This window comes from Notamacropus eugenii, chromosome 2 (genome assembly GCF_028372415.1).
Source record: "Notamacropus eugenii isolate mMacEug1 chromosome 2, mMacEug1.pri_v2, whole genome shotgun sequence".
Lineage (NCBI taxonomy): Eukaryota > Metazoa > Chordata > Mammalia > Diprotodontia > Macropodidae > Notamacropus > Notamacropus eugenii.
The window spans coordinates 372,426,954-372,451,177 of NC_092873.1; the positions used below are offsets into that span (position 1 = coordinate 372,426,954).

Genomic DNA, 24,224 nt, shown 5'->3' on the forward strand with positions numbered 1-24,224 from the left:
TGGTGGAGGAGGAAGAATTCCTAGAGCAAGTGAATCTTCAGTCACTCATTAACACTTGAAGCTCCATATCTCATGAAATATTTCTTAATCATGCCACATCACTTTAGTGGTGCTTTTATCTCGCAAATCTTGAGTGAATTTCAGAATTACATGGTAGGAATTCTTTTTACTAGTTATTGCTATCAGACTAGATGAAATCATGTAGCACCTTTTTTTGAGTGGCTTTTAAAAAAATCTATAATACTTGCATAGAAGCATCTAGGTTTTGTAGAGTGATAGGCAAAAATAATTACTTCCCAAAGATCCTTAACCTCTCAGTTTTACATGAGTATATTCCTTAAAGAGACTCAGTTTTGCTGCTTGATTAAAGCAGCAGAATATTTAAGATAAAGCCCTGCCTGTGAATTTGCACTTTTAATTCCATTGAGTGATTCATGCCTTTCCAGTGTTCTGGGTAAGATGAACTGCTTCAAAAGATAGCATATAGAATAGGAACAAATTTAGTTACTGCTGCTCTCATATCAAAATTCAACTGAACAGTGTGTCCCTTACCTCACACTGTTAGATCAGGGAGTTAAAGGTTTCATTTGTTTCATGAAGATAAACCTCTCGGGCCTTTTCTGCTGAGCACAATGGTTGATATCCTGTTGTCCCCTGAATTTAAGGAATGCTGCTTTCTCAGCATTTTTCTTCCCTTCCTTTGGAAGAACGCAACAACTGTAGTTTCATATGATTGAATCTGCTGACTTCCAGGAAGGACTCAGTGGGATGACTACTGTCAGCACATATTCACTGGAAGTTATAGTCAGTCTCCTATTGAAGAATGTTGCAAGGTTGTGAAATGGAATTGTGCTGAATTAATGATCTAGGATAATTATTTCAAACACAGTTATCTGCATTTTGGTATTGCATTAGGTTACCATGCCATAATGTAATTAAAACATAAAGAATTTCAAACATTAAACCTTTACGAAAAGGTAGCATGATGTGCTAGAATTGACTTCTAAGTCAAAATTCAAGTCCTGCGAATGACTCTCCTGTGTGACCGTTGGGGTAAATCACTTAATCTCTCAGTTCCCTAGGCAACTCTTGAGGCCTGAAACTTAAAATAAATTGCAGATCTACATATGCCAAGGTACTTTGCACCAGAGGAGTTTTCTATACCAATGAAATCATAGGTCTGGATCAAAAAACCCAACCATATCTCCGTTTGAGTTCTGCTGTAGTAAGAGCTATTTTCATGTCTTTGTCAAGACTCAAAAATACTTTTTCTCTTTGCAGAAAAGCTTATGATAGCGGAAATGGCATTGTTCATAATTTCGAAATAACTATTCATAGTTCAGTTGAATTAAGCCAACACTTCCTTTATATTCTAACTATCCAGGCAGAACAAAGAGGAAGGATCTTAAAAAATGTAAAGTCTAGCACTAATTGTGAAATCATCAGTTCAGTTCTTAATAACTGTCACAAATACAAGATGGCTACAATATTGAAGCTAAAGCAATGAGTGAATCCTTCCCTAGTATGTCTATGGATGTTTTGAAGTACAAGCAATTGCTTTTCAGGAACTGGCACAATTACAGTAAAGCTCTTTTCTGATGACTTTGCTTTTCAGATGTGATCATACATGACTTGTGTTTCTAGTAGAAATCATTAGACTCTGAGCCAGTCTGCTTAGCACTGACAATCTTAACTATGCCATTTGTAGACACAGCTGAGATTGAATGCCAGGAAATGCCTACATGAGTTGTAGGAAGGAACTTCCCAAATTTTAGATTTTGCATGTCAAAAGATTTTGCAAGTCAGAATACTTGAGTTTATCTGAACCATGAGTATGTGATATCCTTCCATACTCCCATTTTAAAGGGCTAATCTTGAACTACCTTCCTGGTGGATGTCAGCCATAACTGAAATTTTCCAAGTCTTATTTTCAATCTTTGAATGTTGTAGTAATATGCTATTCTCTTTGCATAAAGGTTGATTCTGTGGACCTACCAGTTTATATATACTTTTAAAGATGGCTAGTTAGCATTGGGGTATTGCCTGTTTCATTAAAAAAAAACAAACAAGAAAGCTAACTGACCTCTGCAGGTGTTTCAGTAGTACAGTCCTGTAGACCAGTAGTCTTCAAGAATGGGGTTCATGGCCTACCAAGAAGTACGTGATCCATCAATTGAAGGATAAGAAGATGAGTCACACCCCACCTTCCCAGGAATATTGTGGGATCTGCCTTTATTTTCTAGTACTTCTGTTGTACAAAACTCCACCTTCTCTCCTGAGGAGCCACCATTAGCCGTTCAGAGCTGTTAGAATCTAAGAAAAATCCCTACTTGCTGTTCAGAAGATCACTTTGTGGTTATGGCAAGTTTCCTTTGGAAGCTGGGCTTTGTGATCTTTATTTGGAATGGGACAGAGTAAGTTACACAGGATGAATAGGGATAAAGAGGTGGTATTGTTCATTTCAGATCTCATTGTTTACTTTCCTCTTTTCCAAACTTCACAGTTATGTTATCAGGATATCATGATCCTTTCAGTTATCAGATTCACTATTTTGGTGTTGTCCACTGTTACTCTCTTCCCTATCCTACCTACTTGTCAGATCTAGTTGTTTATACCTCTTTAACATTTTATACCTTTCTTCACACATGAGTACTACCCTAGTTCAGTCTCTCTTTAGCTCCACTTGGATTATTGCAATAACTTTTAAGTGGTTTTCATCTTTAGTTTTTCTCTCTCCAGTCCATACTCCACAGCTGTCGAAGTGATTTTCCTAAAGTGTAGGAAATGTCATGTCATGTTTCTACTTAGTAATAGTTTAGTAGCTCCTTATTAAATTCTCTGATCAAATATTACTTCATTTTTATCTTACCTTTTACAGAACTATTTTTCCATAAGCTTTATAATGTATATGATAGCACATATAAATAATTTACAAGTAAAGGTGTACATGTTGGAGACATGATCAGAAAATTTTGGAGATGGCTGTTTCAGACATTTGAACTGTGTCCGAATGGCCTGTTTCTTTCAGACCTAGAGCTAGAAGATACCTTTTAGGATTCTATTTTCTTCAGCAAACATTAGGTAAACCTAAAGAATAGCATTTGGGATTGCTTTTCTATTTTAGAAAAGCTATAAACTTAGGTGGGAAGAACCGAGTTTATGATTTAGAATAGACATTTATGAAAATGTTACCAACTTTAATTTTTTTTAAGTTTTAAAATGCTAACAATAAGAGATGCATAGAATTTACATTTCAGACTTCTGAGATATCATTTAGCACTTTTTATACCACTCTCATCATTTAATTTGAATCTCACAAACCAATGAAGTAGGTAGGTCTGGTTACATAACATTTTTGGTTTGGTTAATTTAAAAGCAATTTTGACTTATTGAAATTAGGAGATGTTGGGAAGTTTTGTATAGTTATTGGGAAGAAAGAATTTTTTTAAAGACTCAATGACTTGTTGACTATAACATATTTATTATAGGACAAAACTTATGCTTTTCTTCTGTTTGACTGACTACCTTGGTTTTTCAACTTTTAGCTTCCTGGGGAAAGTTTTCCATTAAACTTTACATTATGCTTGTAAACGTCATAATATCTCAAACATTTACAGAGCTATTAAAAAAAAAGTGTATTGGAGCCAAAAAGTTAATTGTCATGATTGAATTTGGGGAAGCTCTAGTAAAACTTAAGGTTCTCCTGAGAATAGGTGCTGAAATAAAATATGGTTAGGATTATTGTGGCGGCAGTACACTAACATGAAATCCCCAAATAGCAGTGATTTAAAATTCATAATTTTTCTTCTACAAGGGTGGTATTTTAGAAAGTTGGAAAATAGAAGGTAACAAATTTAAATACATGGGGACCACTAATCTGTTATCACTTGTCATAAGACCAAGTGAGATTCCACACCCATTTTGAACAGCTGAATTCAGCAGATAATAAAGTGTTCATACTATGCAAACTTGATACGCTTTGTGTGTACGCGGGCGTGCGCACACACACACAGTTATATAAGTACTATAGTTGAGCTTATAGCTTGAAAGATGAAGCTTAATCCTTGACTTTCAATTTGCAATCATGTATTAAATTCCTCCTGTGTGTGTGTGGTGAGAGGCGGCTTGAGGGTGAATACTCCCAACAACTAGGAAAATCAGGAAAAACTTTTTGTAGAGGTTTGATACTCTTCATCTGAGCCTTGAAGGGTTAATGGGGACTTCAAGAGGCAGAAATGAGGAGGGAGAAATTTTCAGATGTGTAAAAAAAAAAAAAAAAACCAAATACAGAGAACAGACATTTATGCCCTCTAGGGAATGTAGGCCAGTTTAGCTGGAATGTAAAAGGTATGTAAGGGGGAGTAATAGAATTGGCCTGGAAAGGTAGGTAAGAACCAAATGGCAGTCTTTGAAATAACAAACAGAAGCATTTTATTTTAGAAATAATAGGGAATCATTGAAGTTTCTTGACTCAGGGGAGTGACATTATTTTGAGATTTAAAAAAAAAAAAAGCAATCTAGTGGGAAGATGTTAATGTGGCTCTCTTAAGCTTTGAGGTGATACTATCTCTACTGTGTGGTAACAATAATTGCTAGGAATATTAGGTATGGTAAAATACTTTTTTGGAGAGGAGAGTGGGGGTAATAATGGTGGAATGAACTTTAATTCTCATTGTGAATCAGGTAAAACTGTTCTAGACCTATGACCTTGGGCAAATCACATCATCTTTCTAGGACTCATTTTTCTCAGCTGTAAGTGGAGGTAGTTTACATAGATGCCCCTAAGGTCCTTTCTAGTTTTTAATCTATGATTCTAAGATGTACAAAGCAGTCAATGTTTAGGGTAGGCCAGTTTTTATATTTTCTGACTTGTTAGAAACTGAACTAAGCTGAGGTATACATTTCTGAAACAGTTCAAAACTTTTCACTAAAACATGCATTGATTATTGAACATGTGCTCATTCTACTTCTTTGTGTCATGTTAGAACTGAGAAGTAATTGATTAGTAATTAATGGTCACATGGTCCTATCAGAAACTTTGATCTGAAGATACTGTTTTTACTATACATAGTTTCTGGAATCTCAAGACCGTAAAGATTTTTTTTCCCCTTACTCATTTTGTTTTAGACAGCTAGAGTTAAGTGACTTGACCAGGGTTACACAGCTAAAGTATCTGAGGCCAGATTTTGAACTTGGGTTCTCCTGACTCAATTGTAAGGCCAGTGCTCTATCCACTGCACCACCTTGCTGTTCCTTCTTATCCATTTTTGTTCAGTAGGTATTGTCTTATGTACAGTTTGTGGAAATGGTGAGGAAAAGTGGAGTCTGGGAACTTTGTCATTTGGCATATTTCGTGTGCATTATGAATATGGTCTTATCTGCACTGGCATACACTACATTCCTAGTTTTGTGCTTGATATCCTGATTTTAGTACCTAGCTGGTAAAGACTTTAACTTAAGTGTAAATGACTTTAGAAAAGTGACACAAGATCATTTTAAGTTTAGCAGTTTGTATATTTTTTAAAGTTTATTTAGGTAAACAAACTAAACCTAAATATACTAGAATAGCAGTACTTTTCAGTTGACTGTGTTTATTATTACCTGTTATTATTATTATTACCTGTTGTAACTCAGCTATATGTGGGATCTGTTGTTTGTCCTTTGTTCTTGAAGAGGACCATGACATCAGTAAGATTATGCCATGACTTGCAAGTGAGTTGGATTTAAGTGAGGCAGGGCTATGCAAAGTCACCAGCCTTACTTTCTCCTCTGGAGCCATCTGGGTCCACTGGCAAGCTATAGATCAGGACGACTGGAAGTAGCCCCTAGATGCAGCAGGAGACCATGGCCTTTTTAAGTCTTTCCTAGGTCTCCGTTTGACTGAGGCATTGCCCCTTCAGTGATTAAAGCTAGATTCTAAACATGAACCAAACTCTTAACTAGTCAGATATTTAACAAAAGCCTATATAGGTTGGTTCTTATTGTTGTGGATTGCAGGTAAATGTGGGGAAAATTATTAAGCAGTTTGGGTCCATATAATCAGAAGAATTTATTTGTAAGATCTTACAGTAGAAGATAGTTATCAAAAATCTAGAGCTGTCATCTAGTCCAACCCCCTCACTTTTACAGATGAGGAAACTAAGGCTGGGAGAGACTAAAGACTTGCCCAACATCACACAGGTTGTGACAGAGGTAGAATTTGAACCCAGGTCCCCTGACTTCAAATCTAACACTTTTCCCACTGTGTTGGTTCCCCACTGAGCTAACAAAAGGAAGCAAATTGTTTTGGTTGAAGTAGTTTTAGAAAACCAGTGGGGATGGAGGTTAGGAATAAGCTGTATGCAAATACAGTTCCTGCATAGACTAGGAATAAACTCAATGACTTGATAGGGGCAATTTATCACTATTAAGTGGGGTGTAAAACAGTTATATGTGTAAGCCACTTTGTATTCCACTTTTATGTAGTTGAATGGGCAGTCTGTTCAGTTGGATCATTAGTACATGTGTCTTGGACAGGTAAAATGAGCTGGGCTTAAAACTGAATAGAAAAAAGCATGCTAGATTGCATTTGGCAATTTGTGCAGTGCTTAGATAATCCCAACTTGTCCTTGGACATGTGCAGCCATCTGTTTAATAGCAATGATCATAGAAGGACCACAATTTTGGAAATATCAAAATTGCAGAAAATAGATGCAAGGTGGGTTTAAGGCTACAGCATATTGCTAATAGTGACTTGCATGTGCAGTAGTATAAAATATCTAGGAAATTTATAATTGGGAAAAGAGACTTGATGTGTAGTGAGAGTTGAGGGTAACAGATGGATAGACAGTGTGTTGCTGTATTGCTGCACACAGTGTTAAGGCTTCAACATGTTAGGTAGATCCTTTGTGGAGAATTTGTGGAAGGACTTGGGCAAGAATCACACAGGATGAGAAGGCCTGGTAGATTTGTGATCTGTACTCTTGCAGGATCCGTGAACGATAATTCATTGCAAGTACAGGTCTCTTAAAGAGCCTTCACACACCATTTTATCTTCCACATATGTGTGAATTCAGTGGGAAAAGTGATCATTTTACATCTGAATCAAGTAAAGTCCAAAGTCATTTTTGGATAGAGGGGTAGAACTTAATTTTCTTGAAGCTCATCTGTAGGCTCCTTTGGCTGGAAACATCTAGCACCTCTGTTATGCCAAATGAGAATAGAGATCTACCAAATACCCAAATAACAGTTTAATATTTCTTATTTTTAAGTAATCTAATTAATGTTAAGGGCTTACATTGCGCAAAGAGCTATGCTAGGCATGGGGATTACATAGACAAAAAAATCTCTCGTAAGAAAACTTGCCTTCTGTTGAAGGCACAACTTATAACCAAATAAGTTTCTAGCTGAAAGCTTTTGTTGCTTACCCTTAATGTCCTTTATGATATCCAGGTGTGCTCACTTACTGAGCAGTTATTAGAAAGCTCCTGTGGGAGGGAGACAAGAGGATAGAGCTTCACCACCTGTCATAAAATTTTCTCTCTGTACACAATTGTCACAGGGCTAGTTATGCTAGAAAGAGAACTACAAAATCATAGGTTTAGAGCTTGGAAGGAGGTGGTGGTGGTGGTGGTGTTTGTCCTTGGTTTTTGAAGATGACTATGCCATCAGAAAAATAATGGCATGACTTGCACTTGATTTTGTTTTGAGGGAGGACTGTGCAGCTCACCCAGCCTCACTTTCTCCTCCTGAGCCATCAGGATCCACTGACCAGATATTCATCAGGATGACTGGAAACGGCCTAGGATGCAATGGGAGACCTTGACCTTTTTAGGTACTCACTTAGAGGGAGGTAATGCCCATTGAGTGAATAGGCCTCTTTAAGAATTAGTTAGGGAATGGCCCTTTTAACGAGCAAAAGAAAAAATAAATCAAACTGGAGGGAAATAGAAACTGTTACTATTGATAATCACTCCAAGGCAGCCATTAAGTGGAGCTTGGGCAGGGACCTATTGTTGTTGAACCCATGGGCTTCAGAGTGCCCTGGGTTTAAGGTTTTGGGAATGACAAAGAATAAAGGAAGGACATCTAACCAGTAAATCCAAAGGAAGAGGAGAGGGAGACAGAAGGAGGAAGATGAGCTGGGTCCCCACTCAGGCACAGAAGGCAGGAAAATAACCTGAAATTGAGAAACAGGCCAAGAGAAGGAGAATTTTCAAAAAATGGAAATCCATGGGGAAAGGCTTTCACAGCAGAGCAGGGGGGGCCTTCATTGAACTCTGGGCCAGATTCCCTCACCTCCATCCACCAGCACTCTCCAGAAGTTAGAAACTCCAGTGGTGAAAAGGCACAGCAGAATTAGGTCAAAATCCCCCCAAAGTGTGACCCTTGTCACAAAAGGTGAATGTACATCCCAAATCCACCCAGAATTCAATAATTCACAGTACAGGGGCCTTGGATGGGCTCTAGCAGAGAGAGCAGAACTCTTTCCACACACTGTGCTCGTCTGTTCAGGACAATGCCACTGCATACCTGGAAAGCATCAGAGGCAGGAAAATGACCCCAAATGTAGACCCAGGCAAAGAGAAAGAGAATCTTCCACAAAATCTCATCCTTGGGACACTAGGAGGGCCTACAATGCATCTCTGCCAGAATCCCTCATATCAATCCACTAACACTGAGCAGACAAAGGAGGAAAAGCACAGGCAAAACTAGGCTGAAATACCCCCAAAATATGCCCCGGGTCACAATAGAAAGGAGGTACCTTAGAAGTAGAGGAAGCTGAGGCTCAGATAGGTTAAGCAACTGCTCTGGGTCACATAATTTGAACATGCCTGAGGTAAGATTCAAGCCCAAGCCTTCTGATTCCAAATTGAGTGCTCTCTTGTAAATAGTACTAATGTCATGTGAACAAGATAGGACACTTAGTTATAAAAATTTGTTTCACAGACATTGAAGATTCCTTTAATTTCTGTCAGAATCCCTCTTTGTCTTGGGGTTGCTTCAGTGAAATGGTTTAAGGTAAATCTTCTGATCATAATTTGCTTAAATATAGTGGTGCTTAAGCAGTTTTTCTTCAATGAGCAAGCATTTGATAAGCATTGTGTTCCAGGCACACTGCTGGGGATAAAGAATGATACAAACTCTACTTTTCAGGAGCTTGTGTTCTAATGAGAAACAAGAATATGTATATTGAGAATAAATATAAAGAGAGTAAATACAAGGTAGGCTGAGGGTTAATTAGGAAAGGCCTCATGTTTGTAGAAGGTGGTGCTTACTCTGCATCTTGAAGTAAGGGATTCTGTGAGGTAAAGGAGGGTAGTTAGTGCATTCCAGGTTTGGGGTCTGGGGTGGCAATACAAAGTCACCTACATGGGACAATGGTGTGTCTTGTGTGAAGAACAGCAGTAAGGCCAGTCTGACAGGCCAGGATTACAGAGTTGAGGAGGGAGGAGTAAGCTATAATGAGACCAGAAATGTAGGTTGGAACTAGGTTATGAAGGGTTTCATAAAGGCAGTGGGAAACTAACCATTGGAGTGTGAGTAGGGAAAGCAATGTGGAGGATGGACTTGAGTCAGGGAAATTCAGTTAGGAAGCCATTGCACTAACCTAAGTGAAAATCAGTGAAGGCCTGAATTCTAGGAAAGCTGGACATCTTCAGTCTGCTAGACCAAACACTGACTATAGGTAATGGCACCTGCTGTGTTTGACTTAAAGCTTGGTAGGAGCTCATTAAATGACATGTTATTTTACTGCTTGGTGATAAGGCTACAAGACATGTTAAAAATACAATGCAGAAGACTATTTCTGCTAATGTTAGAGCTTGACTGGAGGCATAGTGTTTTGGCAAAAATAACAAAATCTTAAGAGGTAGGTGCTCCTCAGCTTTGGGGTCCTTAAACTTGTTTCTAGAAATACTTTGATAACTATTTCAGGGGCAGTTAGGTGGTATGTTGGATAGAGTACCTGTCGCAGAATCAGGAGGAACTGAATTCAAAATCTAGTCTCAAACACTTTGTTGCTGTGTGACCCTGGGCAAGTCACTTAACCTTGTTTGCCTCCCCCCAAAAAATGGATAAGGAAAAAAAAATTTTATGGCCTTATTTTGAGTTCCCAGAAGTTTCTGTTGCTTTATAGAACCTGAAGGAGCTGTTTTAATATCTCATTTGTACACAGCTCAGCTAAAAAAATTCCACAGGATCTTGAATGAATGAACTATGATTTGTATGGGCACCACACCTTTTTAAGGAGCGGCAATCTTCCAGTTGTATAATGGCCACCTACTAAGAGGTGTGGTTTCTACTTGCTTAAACAAGTAGCAGTGGTCAAAGTTTAAATTAATGTAGCAGTTGGTTATGTTATTTATTCCTTAGCCTGACTTTTAGAACAAAATAAAAGGCACATTTGTTCTGTGTAATTTTTTTCAATAACAATTACTACTACCACTTATAGAAGCATCATTACTTAGTAAACCCAGGAAGATCTGGGTTTAGGGTCCCAGTTTTGATTCAGATTGACTGTATGATCCTGGGCTTAACTCTCACTTAAACTCTCAGTATCTCTAGTCTCTGAGTAAAAGTTGAAGAAACTTTGGGTTTTTGTTGTTTTGTTTTGTTTTTTTAGTTGAAGGGGTGGCAGAGGTTGGTATATACAGGGATTGCAGAGAAAGAAAATGAGCAGGTAATCATCAAACCTCATTTTATCAAATAGCCATATGGTATTCTCATTCTCATTTTATTGGACTTCTTACTAAGTAGCAGGATAAAAATTCAGGAGTTGACTTGCCTTTATTGGGGGAATGGGGAGAAAAAACAGAATCTAGTTGTGGGTTGAAAATTCTGTCTGGACTTTTGTTCACACTTTACGTGTAAGGCAACTGCTCACAATTATGAAATTTATCAAGTTGCTTTGACTCAGCTATGTTTTCTCTAGCTCTGCATGTAAAAATTGTGAGACTTGACTGTCATAGTTTAGATAGGTATCTGACAGGGACCTTTAGTTGAGGGTGAAGTATATATACCTTGATTTATCGAGGGCAGAGCTTAGTGGTGTTACATGATTTCTTAAAGAATGACTTAGAAGGAAAGGACATTTTCAGATGTCCTGGCTTTGAATCCTTTGAGGTAGTTAGGGGATGGTTTTCCTAGTTAACCAATTAGGAAGTTAATGGAATAGTAATAGGTAAGTATTAGGAGGTACTGTTACATACTGTTGAGCTACAGGAGAAATATAATGCCAAATGCTAAACAGAAATAAACATAAATTGAAAAGATAATGTTTATATAGCTGTTTACATATATTATTTCACTTGATTCTTACAGTGATATAGATACTAATTACCCTCATTTTATAGATGAGGAAATGGAGACTTAACTGTGACTTGTCCAAGATCCCATAGCCAGTTAAATGTTTGAGACAAGATTTGCATCTTGCTTCTAAGGTTCAGTGTTCTAGCCATTATGTAAAGAAAGAACTGCTACATGGATATCCTTTATCATAATCCATTTCATTAAAAGTTACATAGTTCTACCTGTTGTCTCTGTACTGCATACTTTGGCAGGTGTAAAATCTGTTATCTTACCTTATTAGTGTATTTGAATTAATGGTTTGACAATTCACTTGACTTTTAGTTCTAGCATAGTGTCTGTGACTAATTGTTACTACAGTAAATAACTGGTTGTTCCTGTAAGTTATTGAGGTATGAGAGGGAAGTGAAAGTAGAGTATGAGACACTCTCAGTCAGTATTTAAGCAAAGAACAAATCAAAGAAACTTTTCTCAAAACCTTAATTCATTAGCTCACTTATAGTAGAATGACAAAATTTCTTTATTTTTTTTCAGGCTCTGTTTACCCTTCTTGAACATACTGGAAGTGCGAGGGCTACTCACAGGCCTGATCCCACCACTGATTGGCTTAGTATTGACCTGCTCTCTCTTTTTGATCTGAACCACTTTTCTTCTCCTTAACCTTTCCCAAGGGCACCCCATATTGCTGTGGAACTTAATGCAAACACCAGATCTGTGAAGGCCACTGTAGCTCAGAACTCCTGAACTCAAGATCTGGTAGCCTAGGGCATGAAGCCCAAGTACAGGACTATAATATTAGTTTATTTTTTATGTTGAATTTATTTTTAGTTTTCACTATTCACCTCCGTAAGATGTTGAGTTTTAAATTTTCTCCCCCTCCTTCCCCTCTCCCCTCCCTCCCCTCTCCCCTCCCCAAGACAGTGTGTAATCTGATATAGGCTCTACATGTATATTCATAGTAAACATAATTTCACATTAGTCATCTTGTAAAGAAGAATTAGAATAAATGGGAGGAACCACGAGAAAGAAGAAACAAAACAACCAAAAAAGAAAAGAGGATAAATAATATGCTTCCATCTGCATGCAGACTCCAAAGTTCTCTGAATGTGGACAGCATTTTCCAAAGTGAGCCTTTCAGAGTTGTCATAGATGCTTGCATTGCAGAGAAGAGCTAAATCTATTAAAGTTATTCTTTGCACAGTGTTGCTATTACTGTAAAATATTCTCCTAATTTTGCTCACTTCATTCAGCATCAGTTCATAGAAGTCATTCCAGGTTTTTCTGAAGTCTACCTGCTCATCATTTTTTATAGCACAGTGGTATTCCATTACATTCATGTACCACAACTTGTTCGCCCATTCCCCAATTGATGGGCATCCTCAATTTCCAATTGTTTGCCACCATAGAAGGAGCTGCTATAAATATTTTGCTACAATATTACTTTTAAAAATTCCAGAGTTATTATACGGCTTTCAGTTTCTCAGTCATTGAGAGAAATTAAGTCTGAACAGGAAAAAGTACCTTTGTGAGAGCTTAATACTTCCTAAACCTTATTTGTTCTGTCTTGTGCTTTAGTAATAGCTATTCTCACCATTTTCCTAATTCTTTTTTTATTGAAGTTTTTATTAATTTTATTTTTTGAAAGCACAGAGACTTTATTCTTTTTTTGTTGTTTCTAATTCTCTTCCTCCTCCTACTCCCTCTTCCACACAAGCTTGGAGGCAAGGGGAAAAAAAAGCAATTCGTGAATATGTATGTATAGTCATACAAAACAAATTTTCACACTATGTTTTTTTAAAAAAGCAAGCAAAAAATGCTTCAGTTTGTACTCTGAGACCATCAGTTCTCTCTCTGGAGATGGATAATGTATTTTATGGTCAGTCCTTTGGGATTGTGGTAGGTTATTATGTTGATCAGAGTTACTAAGTCTGTTAGAATTGATTTTTTCTTTTTAAAGAATTATTTTATTTTTCCCAATGGTCTTTTAAGGCAAAATGCCTTCCACATCCAGAGAAAGAACTATGGAATTAAATCATAGATTGTAGCAGATCATTTTCTGTTGTATTATGTTTTGGTTTTTTATATGATTTCTCCCATTCATTTTAATTCTTCTGTACAACATGACTATGGTGAAAATGTATTTAATAGGAACGTATGTGTAGAATGTATATAAAATTGTATGCTGTCTTGGGGAGGAAGGGAGGGAAAGAAAAAAATCTAGGTTGTATGGTAGTGATTGTGGAACACTGAAAATAAATTTTTAAAAATTAAAAAAATATTATTTTATCTTTTTAAGTTACATGTAAAAACAATTTTTAATATTCTTTTTTATGATTGAGTTCTAAATTCCCTCCCTCCCTTCTTCCCCTACTTTGATGTAGATTATACATATACAGTCATGCAAAACATTTCTATATTAACCATACTGCGAAACGAAACACCAAAAAAAACCCCAAGAAAAATGAGGTTTAAAAAAAGTATGTTATGATCTGCATTCAGACTTGCATGAGTTCTTTCTCTGGAGGTAGATAACATTTGTCGTCAGAAGTTTTTCAGAATTGTCTTGTATTACTGTGTTGCTAAGAATAGCTGTCATTCACAATTCATCATATAATTTTGCTATTACTGTGTACAGTGATCTCCTGTTTCATTTCAGTTTGCATCAGTTTGTGTAAATCTTCCCAGGTCTTTCTGAAACTATTATGCTCATCATTTCTTATAGCACAATAATATTTCATCACAATCATATCCCACAGGTTACTCAATCATACCCCAATTGATTGGCATCCTTTCATTTTCTGATTTTTTGCCACTACTTTAAAAAGCTGCTACAAATACTTTTGTAAATATGGGTCTTTTTCCTCTTTTCTTGATCTCTTTGGGATATAGACCTAGTATTGGTATTGCTGGGTGAAAAGGTACGCAAAGTTTAATAAACTTTTGGGCATAGTTCCAAATTGTTTTTAGAATAGTTGGACAAGTTCACAGCTCCACAAGCAGTTCATTAGTATACTTATTTTCCCACATCCCTTCTAGCATATAATTTTACTTTTCTGTCTCTCAGTCAACCTAATGAGTGTGAGGTGGTCACTCAGAGTTGTTTTAATTTGCATTTCTTTAGATCATTTTTTCACATTGATATTGATAACTTGGATTCCGTCCTTTGAAAACTACCTATTCATATCCGTTGACTATTTATCAATTGGGACAAGGCTCTTATTTTTATAAATTTTACTCACTTCCCTATATATTTGAGAAATGAGATGTTTATATCAGAAAAACTTGCTACAAGGGTTCCTCCCTCCCCCATCCTGCTTTTCTTCTAATTTTAGCTACATTGTTTTTTGTTAGTGTAAATTCTTTTTAATTTTAAATGATCAGAACTCTCTATGAACTCTCCGCCTTCTGGGAACCTCCCTATCTTGTTTGCTCATGAACTCTTGCCCATCTGTAGATCTGACAAGTAATTTCTTCCCTGCTCTATCAATTGGCTTGTGATACCATCATCTAAATCATGCACCTATTTTGATCTTCTCTTGGTATACAGTGTGAGATAATGGTCCATGCCTAGTATTTGCCAGACTGTTTTCCAGTTTTCTTGTTTTTGTCAAAGTGAGTTCTTGCCCCAATAGGTGGGATCTTTGAATTTATCAAATACTAGGTTACTGTGTTCATTTGCACCTGCATATTCTATACCTAATCTGTTAAAACTTCTATTTCTTACCCAGTACCACATTGTTCTGATGATTACTGCTTAGAAGTATAGTTTGAGAGAGACTTCCTCCTTGTCCAGATTTTTTTAATTGATTCTTTTGACATTTTTGGCCTTTTATTTCTCCAGTGAATTTTGACATATTTTTCCTAGTTCTGCATAAGGTAATTCTTTGGTAGTTTGGTGTAGTACTGAATAAGTAAATTTAGGTAGGTTTGTCTTTTATCATATTGACTTGGCCTACCTACGAGCAATTAATATTTCTCCAGTTATTTAGAGTGCTTTTGTAATTGTATTCATATACGTGTGTGTGTCTAGAGAGGTAGATTTTATACTGTCTAGTTATTTTTTGAAGTGGAATTTCTTCTCTCTCTTCCTGTTTGATTTTGTTGGTAATATAGAGAAATATTTAATGATTTGTGTGGGTTTGTTGAAGTTAATTGTTTTATTACCTAATTCCCTCCATTTTTTCCCCCCAAAAGTTGCAATAGTTGGTATGCCGGTTTTAATATTCTTCACTGGTCCAGGTAGTTGTTAAATACTAGATGATTGTTTCCTTCATAGTATTGAGCCACATGATTATTACTGCATTTAAGACATCCTGGACCTTCCTTCTTAGGCTACTTCATTGTTTCTGTTCCTTTAATAGGAAGATAGAAGTCTCAGAAATGGAAGGACTAAGGTAGAGCATTGTATAATTAAAATAAGTGACCTTTTTTGGTCTTAAGATCAGAGCAGGCATGAGCATGAGTGTTTTCATGACTAATGGAGTCATGAAATCTGAGAGTTTGGTGGGACCTCAGAGGCCATCTTGTCCAACCTACCTCATGACCAAAATATTATAAAGGAAATGGATTTAATAGGTAGGGTGATAATCAATGCTAAAAAAAAGTTTAAGGGTGTCCTAACATGGAATTACTTATAACTTAGTGTAACTTAGTTTTATCACCCTAAACATAGTAGTAGCTAGCATTTATATGGAGCCTACTATGATGGCCCTTTAAAATATCTCATTTGATCCTCACAACAGCTAGGAGGCAGAAGCTAATATCCCCTTTTCACAGTTGAGGAAACTGAGGCAAATAGAGGTTGTGAGGCAAACAGGTTACATAGCTGAAGTCTAAAACCAGTTTTGAGGTCAGGGCCTTCTGACTCCTGGCCCAACACTATCCACTGCACCATCTAGTTGTCCTAAATTTAGGTGCTTCTCCATGGCCAGCCATGATTGTTCTGTCTGTCCAACTCTTCATAACCCCATGAACCATACTGCCCATGGGGTTTTCCTGGCAAAGATGTGGTTTGTCATTTTCTTCCCACTGGATTAAGGCAAATGGAGGTTAAGTGACTTGCCCAGGGTTGCCTAGAAGTCTGAGATCATATTTGAACTCAGGTTTTCCGGATTCCAGGCCAAACTGCCTCTAAACTAGCTACTATTCTCATATAACTATTGTTGTATTGTATTCCAAAATTAGTTACTACCTATACCCCTTAATCCCATAGCGGTCATTTATTTTGAGTTCCTACTGAATGCAATTCATATTCTATTGAATGCAGTTTAGATTCTTTACCAAGGCTTTCAAAGATACTAGATAACCTGTGTACATCTCCATGTGTACTATGCTATAGTGAAAGAGGATTATTTTGACATCCTCTAAACTCAGTAATTTTTTTTTCTGGAATCTTCCATGTTCTGTGCTCCCTTGCTCCTCTCCTTTTTCTATATCCTTCTCCAGTGCTGTAAAGCCTTCCTTGATCCACTTAATTACTAATGATCCTTACATTGTTATATCACACATGCTACTTTACACTTCTCTTTTTTATTTGTTTTGTATTATATCCAAAATACACAAAAGGTGAGGTGGTGGCCACAGCTAGATTGTTTGGGCATTTTTTGGGGTAGGTCATTTTTTTTGGTCTCCCCATGGCACCCAGTGCTCTGTGTCTCATAGGCACTTAAAGGTTGAAGTTGCAGGAGATACAGAGGATGTGGAGTCCCTCTACACTAATTTTGTTCTTTTTTAGAGAGATAAATTGTTGACTTCATATTCTAAAATGCCTTATTTATTAGTCAGCAAGCATACATATTAACAGCCTACTGTGTTGTGCCATATACTGTGCTAGGTGGATATAAAAATGAAAGTGTCTGCCCTCAAGGAGCTTACATTCTGGGGAGGTGGGGACAACTTGCATATATATGGATACTTGCAAAACAGTTACAGTATAATCTGAGGAGGAGGCAGTAGCAGTCTGGGATGGGGGTGGGGTGGGTGGGTGGGATTCTACAAGGAACTCATGTAGAAACATAACTGCTAACTGTGGCACATTGATTTTACTATTTCTGATTTCTAGCTGAGTAGTTTTAATTTTGTGTCTGAGCTGAATTTAATGCTCCCCAGGTTCTGTAAGGCAAAAGCCATTAACTACCTTTCGCCTCTGATTGCTTTGTTTGAGTTTGTGTAATCAGGGTGTCAGTCAACTGTGTCAAATGAAAATCTGTATGACACCTGACATTTTACAGTATTCCATTAAATTAAGTTTTTCTGGAATTACTTAATAGTAACAGTGGTTACTATTAAGTATTTTATTGTGTAGCTATTGTTTTGCCCTGTGCTTCTCTATTAATGGACTTGTCTTTCTTTCAGCTCCAGAATCTGGGTATCAACCCAGCAAATATTGGCTTCAGTACTTTGACTATGGAATCAGACAAATTCATCTGCATTAGAGAAAAAGTAGGAGAGCAGGCCCAGGTGGTAATCATTGATATGAATGATCCAAGTAATCCCATTCGTCGACCAATTTCAGCTGACAGCGCCATCATGAATCCAGCTAGCAAAGTAATTGCATTAAAAGGTATGAAGAACCAATTTTAATATTATAAATTCTTCCCTTTGAAGATATAAGCTCAGTATTTGGGCTCCAGATTTCAATGGAGTATACATGTTAAATTTGGCTAAAATGACATAGATTGTCAAAGATTAAGCCTAATGTTAGAAATTTACCCATCTGGACTGCAAAGATACTATGAAACATGATTCTTAGCTGCTGTTCAATACAATCTGACTCGATTTTTACTTAGGTGTAGGTGATACGAAATAGCTTTTGAGGTCCCATCTAATTTTTAGAGTCTTATTCCTTTGCAAGATCTTAAAGAAGACTTAGAATAAAATATACTGGAGTTAACTATATAGTTGGACTGTATTAAAAGCATCAGTTTTAATATCATGAAAGGGCAGGAAATTGACATTGGTAACTTCATTTGAGCCACTGTTGTCCTTTCTTGAGGAGCTAAGGCCTTTTGATTAGACTTATACAGAAGAAATTTTCAAAGCTCACGGAACTTATAGAGCATGTAACAATTTAACAGGCAGCTTGTTTTAACCCTCACAGTGTGAAAGTTGAAATTATTTATCCATTCGTTATAATTAGTCTTGCTGATTAAATCTGGTTAGCTCTACACATCCTAGTTTCTTCCTTTTCAGTTCTAAAGCCTTTTCTGAAGTTACCTACTCTCTGCAGCTTCTAGGGGAGATACAGAGTCTAGATGAGTCACTGCCCCTACTCTCACAGAACTTATATTGAAGTGCCTTTTGAAGGTACTCAAATACTTTTCTTAGAATACTTTCTCTAACTTCCATGTTACTATTATATTTTTTAATGCTTTCTTATGTGTATGCAGATGGTGAGTTCTCAATTTAGATTGTATTAGTTATTGTCCTGTTCTATGAAAAGAAAATGTAATGAGTTGAAAAGGTTTCCAGAGCTCATTACTATTAGCATAGTAGATAGGCATTTGTATTAAAAACATTTTTTTCTTACTATCTGAATATAATCTAGGTTCTATATGAGAGAGAAAATAATGTCATTTCAAGGCACTGTTTCCTATATAATTAATTATATTAACTTCAAGCTACTTTTTATAAACAGGACTATAACTATCGCAATTTTTCAAAGTCTGGTTTTTGCCTTTAGTGTGCTTTGCATATTGTGCAGGATGGAAATAACATTTATATTTTAAGGAAAGGTTTTCCAGACTATGTGGTAAATGGCAGCAAGTACAAAGCTGTTTCTTCCTCTCTTGGGAAAATAGCATCTTATAGGAGCTATATATTTTCTGGCCCAGAAATGCAGTCTCTGATACCTTAGCTGCTGAATTTTATCCTTATTGTCTGAGGATCTTTTTATGATTACACACACACGCACGCATGCACGCACACACACTTGTGTGTATAGATGATATTTGTTTATATGTAAACTAAATTATCTTTGATTTTGGGAGACCATCAGGGCTTTCAGATTAAGTTTTGATTATGGGCCCTTATTCTGAAAACCTGCACCTAGCTCTGGGCACATTTCAGACTCAAGGCACATTCTTTCCTTCTGGTACTAAATGTAAGCTGTCTTATTGGGGTGAAGCTTGAACTTTATTCCTGCCTCTAGCATATTAACTATGTCCCTTGAAACCTTTCCTAACCCTTTAGTATATTATACCCTTCCTTGCATTTCTTTTTCCTTTTCCCTTTGTAATTTAAATCAAGTAGATGTAGCATGAATTCGTTTTCTTGATATGTGAATGACAGGGCAGAGTTTAAGTGGAACCTCTTTCTTCAAGAAGCAGCTTCCATAAGTTTGTTCAGAGGGAGTATGCCAGTCTTACAATGATCCCGTTCTGTCTCTACATTTACTTGTTCTGCTTAGTGTACCTAGAACTAAGTAGCTATCAAGGGAAAAAAATTGGCTTTGAATTGCATTTACATGGTTAACCTGCTTGTTTTCCATCCTTTTGTCAGAGTGTTGTGCTTTGTTAGTGCTGTCTCAATTTAAGGCTTAGATGGCTTTATAGTCAGACTATTATTAGCATTAACTAGGATGGTGATTTTTATTTCTGTCTATATTTTGTCTTTGGAAAGTTAGCTTTGCCAATACTAAATTAAAGCTTAAATATCTTGAATAGAAATAACTTAATGTTTCAGATCTATTCTGTAGTGTTTTAGCCATTAACTCTTTAATGTTATTTTTGTGATAAATTTTAATGATTCTACAACTAGTAATAGTATAGTACCTTTTCAGTTGGACGTGAAATGTGAAGATGCAGAATCTACAGAGCTAGAGTTTACCCTGAGCTTTGGTTTTAAAATCTACCCTTTTATTTTAAAGCTGGGAAAACACTTCAGATATTTAACATTGAAATGAAAAGTAAAATGAAGGCTCACACCATGACTGATGATGTCACCTTTTGGAAATGGATTTCTTTGAACACTGTTGCCCTTGTTACGGACAATGCAGTTTATCATTGGAGTATGGAAGGAGAATCACAACCAGTGAAGATGTTTGATCGCCATTCTAGTCTTGCTGGTTGCCAGATTATCAACTATCGTACAGATGCAAAGCAGAAGTGGTTGCTTCTTACTGGCATATCTGCACAGGTACACCAATTTTATGTAGATTAAAGACAGATAGAGGTCCATTGCTCAGAATGAAGTAAATTTTGAAATAAGGCTGTATGTACAAAGTCCTTTCTGGAGTTGGGGTTAACCTGCATATAAATGAGAAGAATTTGCTTACTGTACTTAGACCTGTTAGTCTAATTAAATCCTCTTTTCTTTACTTACTTGGGGAAGTAATCAAAAATGACCTACAGTAAAGGATTCAAAGACTGATAACTAGGGCAGAGGTATCAAAATCACACTGACCACAATATTTAATAAAAATAAATTGAAATGATCATAAAACTGAGATAATAATTTATGATTTTTCTAAGTCAGTATACCTGCCCACAGGGATCTATTTCTGTTTTGAGTCTGATATCACTGATCTAGAGCCTATAATATAGTTAATCAGATATAATTATACCCTTATTAACTGCCTGGGTTTTTTTTAAACCCTAAATTATGAATTCTCTTACAAATTAGAGGTTAGGTCATAGAATATGGTAGAAATAAAGAACTGTGGGTGGGCTTTGGAGACTTGGGTGTTAGTCATGGTTCTTTGTGACTTTGAGCACTTAATTTCTGAGCCTTGTTTTTCTCTCATCCATACAATAAGTTGGATTAATTTTCTAATATCCCTTCTGGGTCTAACATTCCATAATTCTATACTTCATCTTCCTTTAGGAGGCTTATTTGAAGTACGTTTGTAGGTTGCCATTTACAGAGAAAATAAGTTCTAATTCCTAAATTGGTAGCAATGAGGTTTACATCTAGTTTGAAAGTGGTTCAGTAACATAAAAGAAATAGATCTCTGACAGTCATAAAATATTGTTATTGAATATCAGATTAATGAATTCAGGAATTAAGGTTTTGTTATTTAGAACATTTCAACTTGATAACCTTATTTTTTTGCAGCAAAATCGTGTGGTGGGAGCCATGCAACTTTATTCTGTAGACAGAAAAGTGTCTCAACCCATTGAAGGTCATGCTGCTAGCTTTGCACAATTTAAGATGGAAGGAAACGCTGAAGAGTCAACACTGTTTTGTTTTGCAGTAAGGGGGCAAGCTGGAGGCAAGGTAAACTTTGGCTTCTTGAAATGAAGTTGGAAATACGCAAGAGCTTAAGCAAACTAATTAAAAAAAAAACCTACTTAACTACATGTCTTCATCTCCCAAAATTCACTCTTCCTTTTAATCCCAGTGTTCCTGCAATATAAGGAATATTTTTGTCTGGTTGTTGCTGTTAATGTTTTATTTCTTCTGATATCTGTAAAATATGTAATCCTTCTGTAGAAGCTTCAAATCATCTTTTAAAAATTAGATGACTTGAATGCTTTTTAGGTGAAGACCATTAACTACATAGCAAGTATAGTAGTAACCAGCTTTAAGTAAATTTCTAGAAATCTCTCTTTCCTGAGAGGAACCCAATAAGACATCAAAGGTGTAGTTTCCATTTAGATTTGAAATGATAGAATGAAAACAAGCTCACTAACTTTTTGAATAAGAAGTGATTCTTAACATCTTGGGTAAAATACCTTTTTACGTAGGACTGCAAGATCCAGGTACTTTCGGTGACTTTTGTCTCTAATACACAACATCTGTACAAATATCTCCCAGTAATGCATTTATAAACTCTTTTATAAACTGTTGTTTATTGCGTTCTGTTTTGTCTTTTGTAATGAGATCTTGACATGGTTTACCGTAATAACTTTCAACCTTTCTAATTAAAAATGAATACAGTGAATTAATTTATAAAATATTCTTATTCGTTGCATTGGTCAGATCCTGCTTTCTTGAAAGAAATAGAGGAGCCATTCTTGGACTTACTCATAATTGCTTGGACCTACTCACTCATAATTGCTTTATGTGCTATAGGATTCTTTTTGAAATCGAAAGATTTGTGCAAAGAAACCATGAATCAATCCTTCCTTCCAAGGCAGTCTCAAATAAGTAAGGACTCTTATCAGTTTTAGGGATTGGACAACTTCTCAGTTGTATTTTGAATTTGGCTTTTAAATTGTACCTTTGTTTTTGTGAATTCCCAACCTTTTACCACTTTTTTTTATGTAAATGCCAAAATTTAACCCAAAACCCAAGATATGTAATTTTGAGGTGATGTAGGCCAGCGTTCCCTTCTGTTCATGTAAGAGCATCAAGAGCTTATTTGAGTCCTGCTATTTCCCAGTCTTAGGTTGATATTTTTGCTTGTCAGAAAACAAAAGGCATAAAGAGTATTCTTATGGAAAATATGATTGTGTCTTGTTGAACAGTTACATATCATCGAAGTTGGTACACCACCTACAGGGAATCAGCCTTTTCCAAAGAAAGCAGTAGATGTCTTTTTTCCTCCAGAAGCACAAAATGACTTTCCTGTGGCAATGCAGGTATGTTAAGAGAATTTTGTTAAAAAATAAATTTTGTTGATCTTTTTTTACATTGCCAAGATTTCTGTCAGTATCCTTCCCCCTGATCCTTTCTAGAACTCCATCTCATGTAGCAACAACAACAACAAAAAATTAAAGGGGGAGAGAGGAAGAAAAAAATCACCAAAACCAATTTACACATGTTAAGTGAATTAACTATGTATTAAGTAGGGTTTTTAAATTGCTCTTCTCAATATTAATTTAACCTTTTTTTGTTTTATGTGACATTTAGAGGAATGACCAATTTTGGTCATCCTGAAAGAACTTCTGTAATGCTGCTCTACTTGTTATACTTGTCTTTTATATAGAATATTTAGGTGTTTGATTTTAAGTTTTTATGACAAAAACATGCTTTTTTAGAATGGGCAAGACATGAGTAATAGAAGTGATTGGAGTTAAGTATTTAAACCTTGTCTGGTTTAAAAGAAAGGTAGTACAGAACAAAGCATCTTCTGGGACCAGATTTCAATTTATTTTTGTTAAAATAATTTTTTATTTTTCTTTATATAGATCAGTGAAAAACATGATGTGGTCTTCTTGATTACCAAATATGGCTACATCCATTTATATGACCTGGAGACTGGTACCTGCATCTACATGAATAGAATCAGTGGAGAAACCATCTTCGTTACTGCACCTCATGAAGCAACAGCTGGAATTATTGGTGTGAACAGAAAGGGACAAGTAAGGAATCTGTCTACACTCCAATCAGGAAGCAAAAACAAACCTAGTAGATGGTCTTTTTCCTTTAGCTTTTCAAAAATGATTATTTTCCTGTAGAAAACAAAATAGTACTTTTTGATACTACATGTTTGCCATACAAAGTAGATATTTCTGTAGAATCTAAGTTTACAGGGAGAACTTTTTCCTATTAGTAGTTTATATTTTTTAAAAGTAATACTAAATATTTGAAGAAAACTATGTTTTAGTAAGCATCATGGCCCGACTTAGATACTATTTAGATAGGAAAAGCTCTTGGCTGATTTGTGTATCCCAATTGATTTAAAACATTAGACTCTCCAACTTTAGACTTTCTACCTAGGCACTATCTATATTTTCACAATATTATAAAGTAGTAATTCACCAAGAATAACTTGGATTTATATTATACTTTACATTTTTAAAAGCACCTAAGGTAGGTGATAGGGAGGTACTATAAGCATTATTCCCATTTTACACATGAAGAAGCTGAGATATAGAGAAGCTAAATGAATTTTCATAGCTAATAAAGCCGATCTGTTTTTTTCCTCAAACCAAAATATTAGAAGTTGTAAACTTTTTCCTTTGCTGTTAACTGTTACAGATATGTTGAAGGAAAGCCTAGTAGGTTGAGTCCCAAAGTATCTGATTCATTTTAATTATGACCTCAGTTGACAT

At 36.1% G+C, this 24,224-nt stretch overlaps 1 protein-coding gene across 2 annotated transcripts in view; it reads left to right on the forward strand.

Annotated features, from left to right (window-relative positions):
* Nucleotides 1-24,224, forward strand: part of CLTC (clathrin heavy chain) — a 74,771-nt gene that overhangs the window by 10,082 nt on the left and 40,465 nt on the right. For both annotated transcript variants that reach the window (XM_072646877.1, XM_072646878.1), the window contains exons 2-6: nt 17,641-17,848; nt 20,153-20,421; nt 21,340-21,501; nt 22,695-22,808; nt 23,358-23,531. In XM_072646877.1, coding sequence (XP_072502978.1) covers nt 17,641-17,848; nt 20,153-20,421; nt 21,340-21,501; nt 22,695-22,808; nt 23,358-23,531 — 927 coding nt within the window. The remainder of the gene's footprint in view (nt 1-17,640; nt 17,849-20,152; nt 20,422-21,339; nt 21,502-22,694; nt 22,809-23,357; nt 23,532-24,224) is intronic.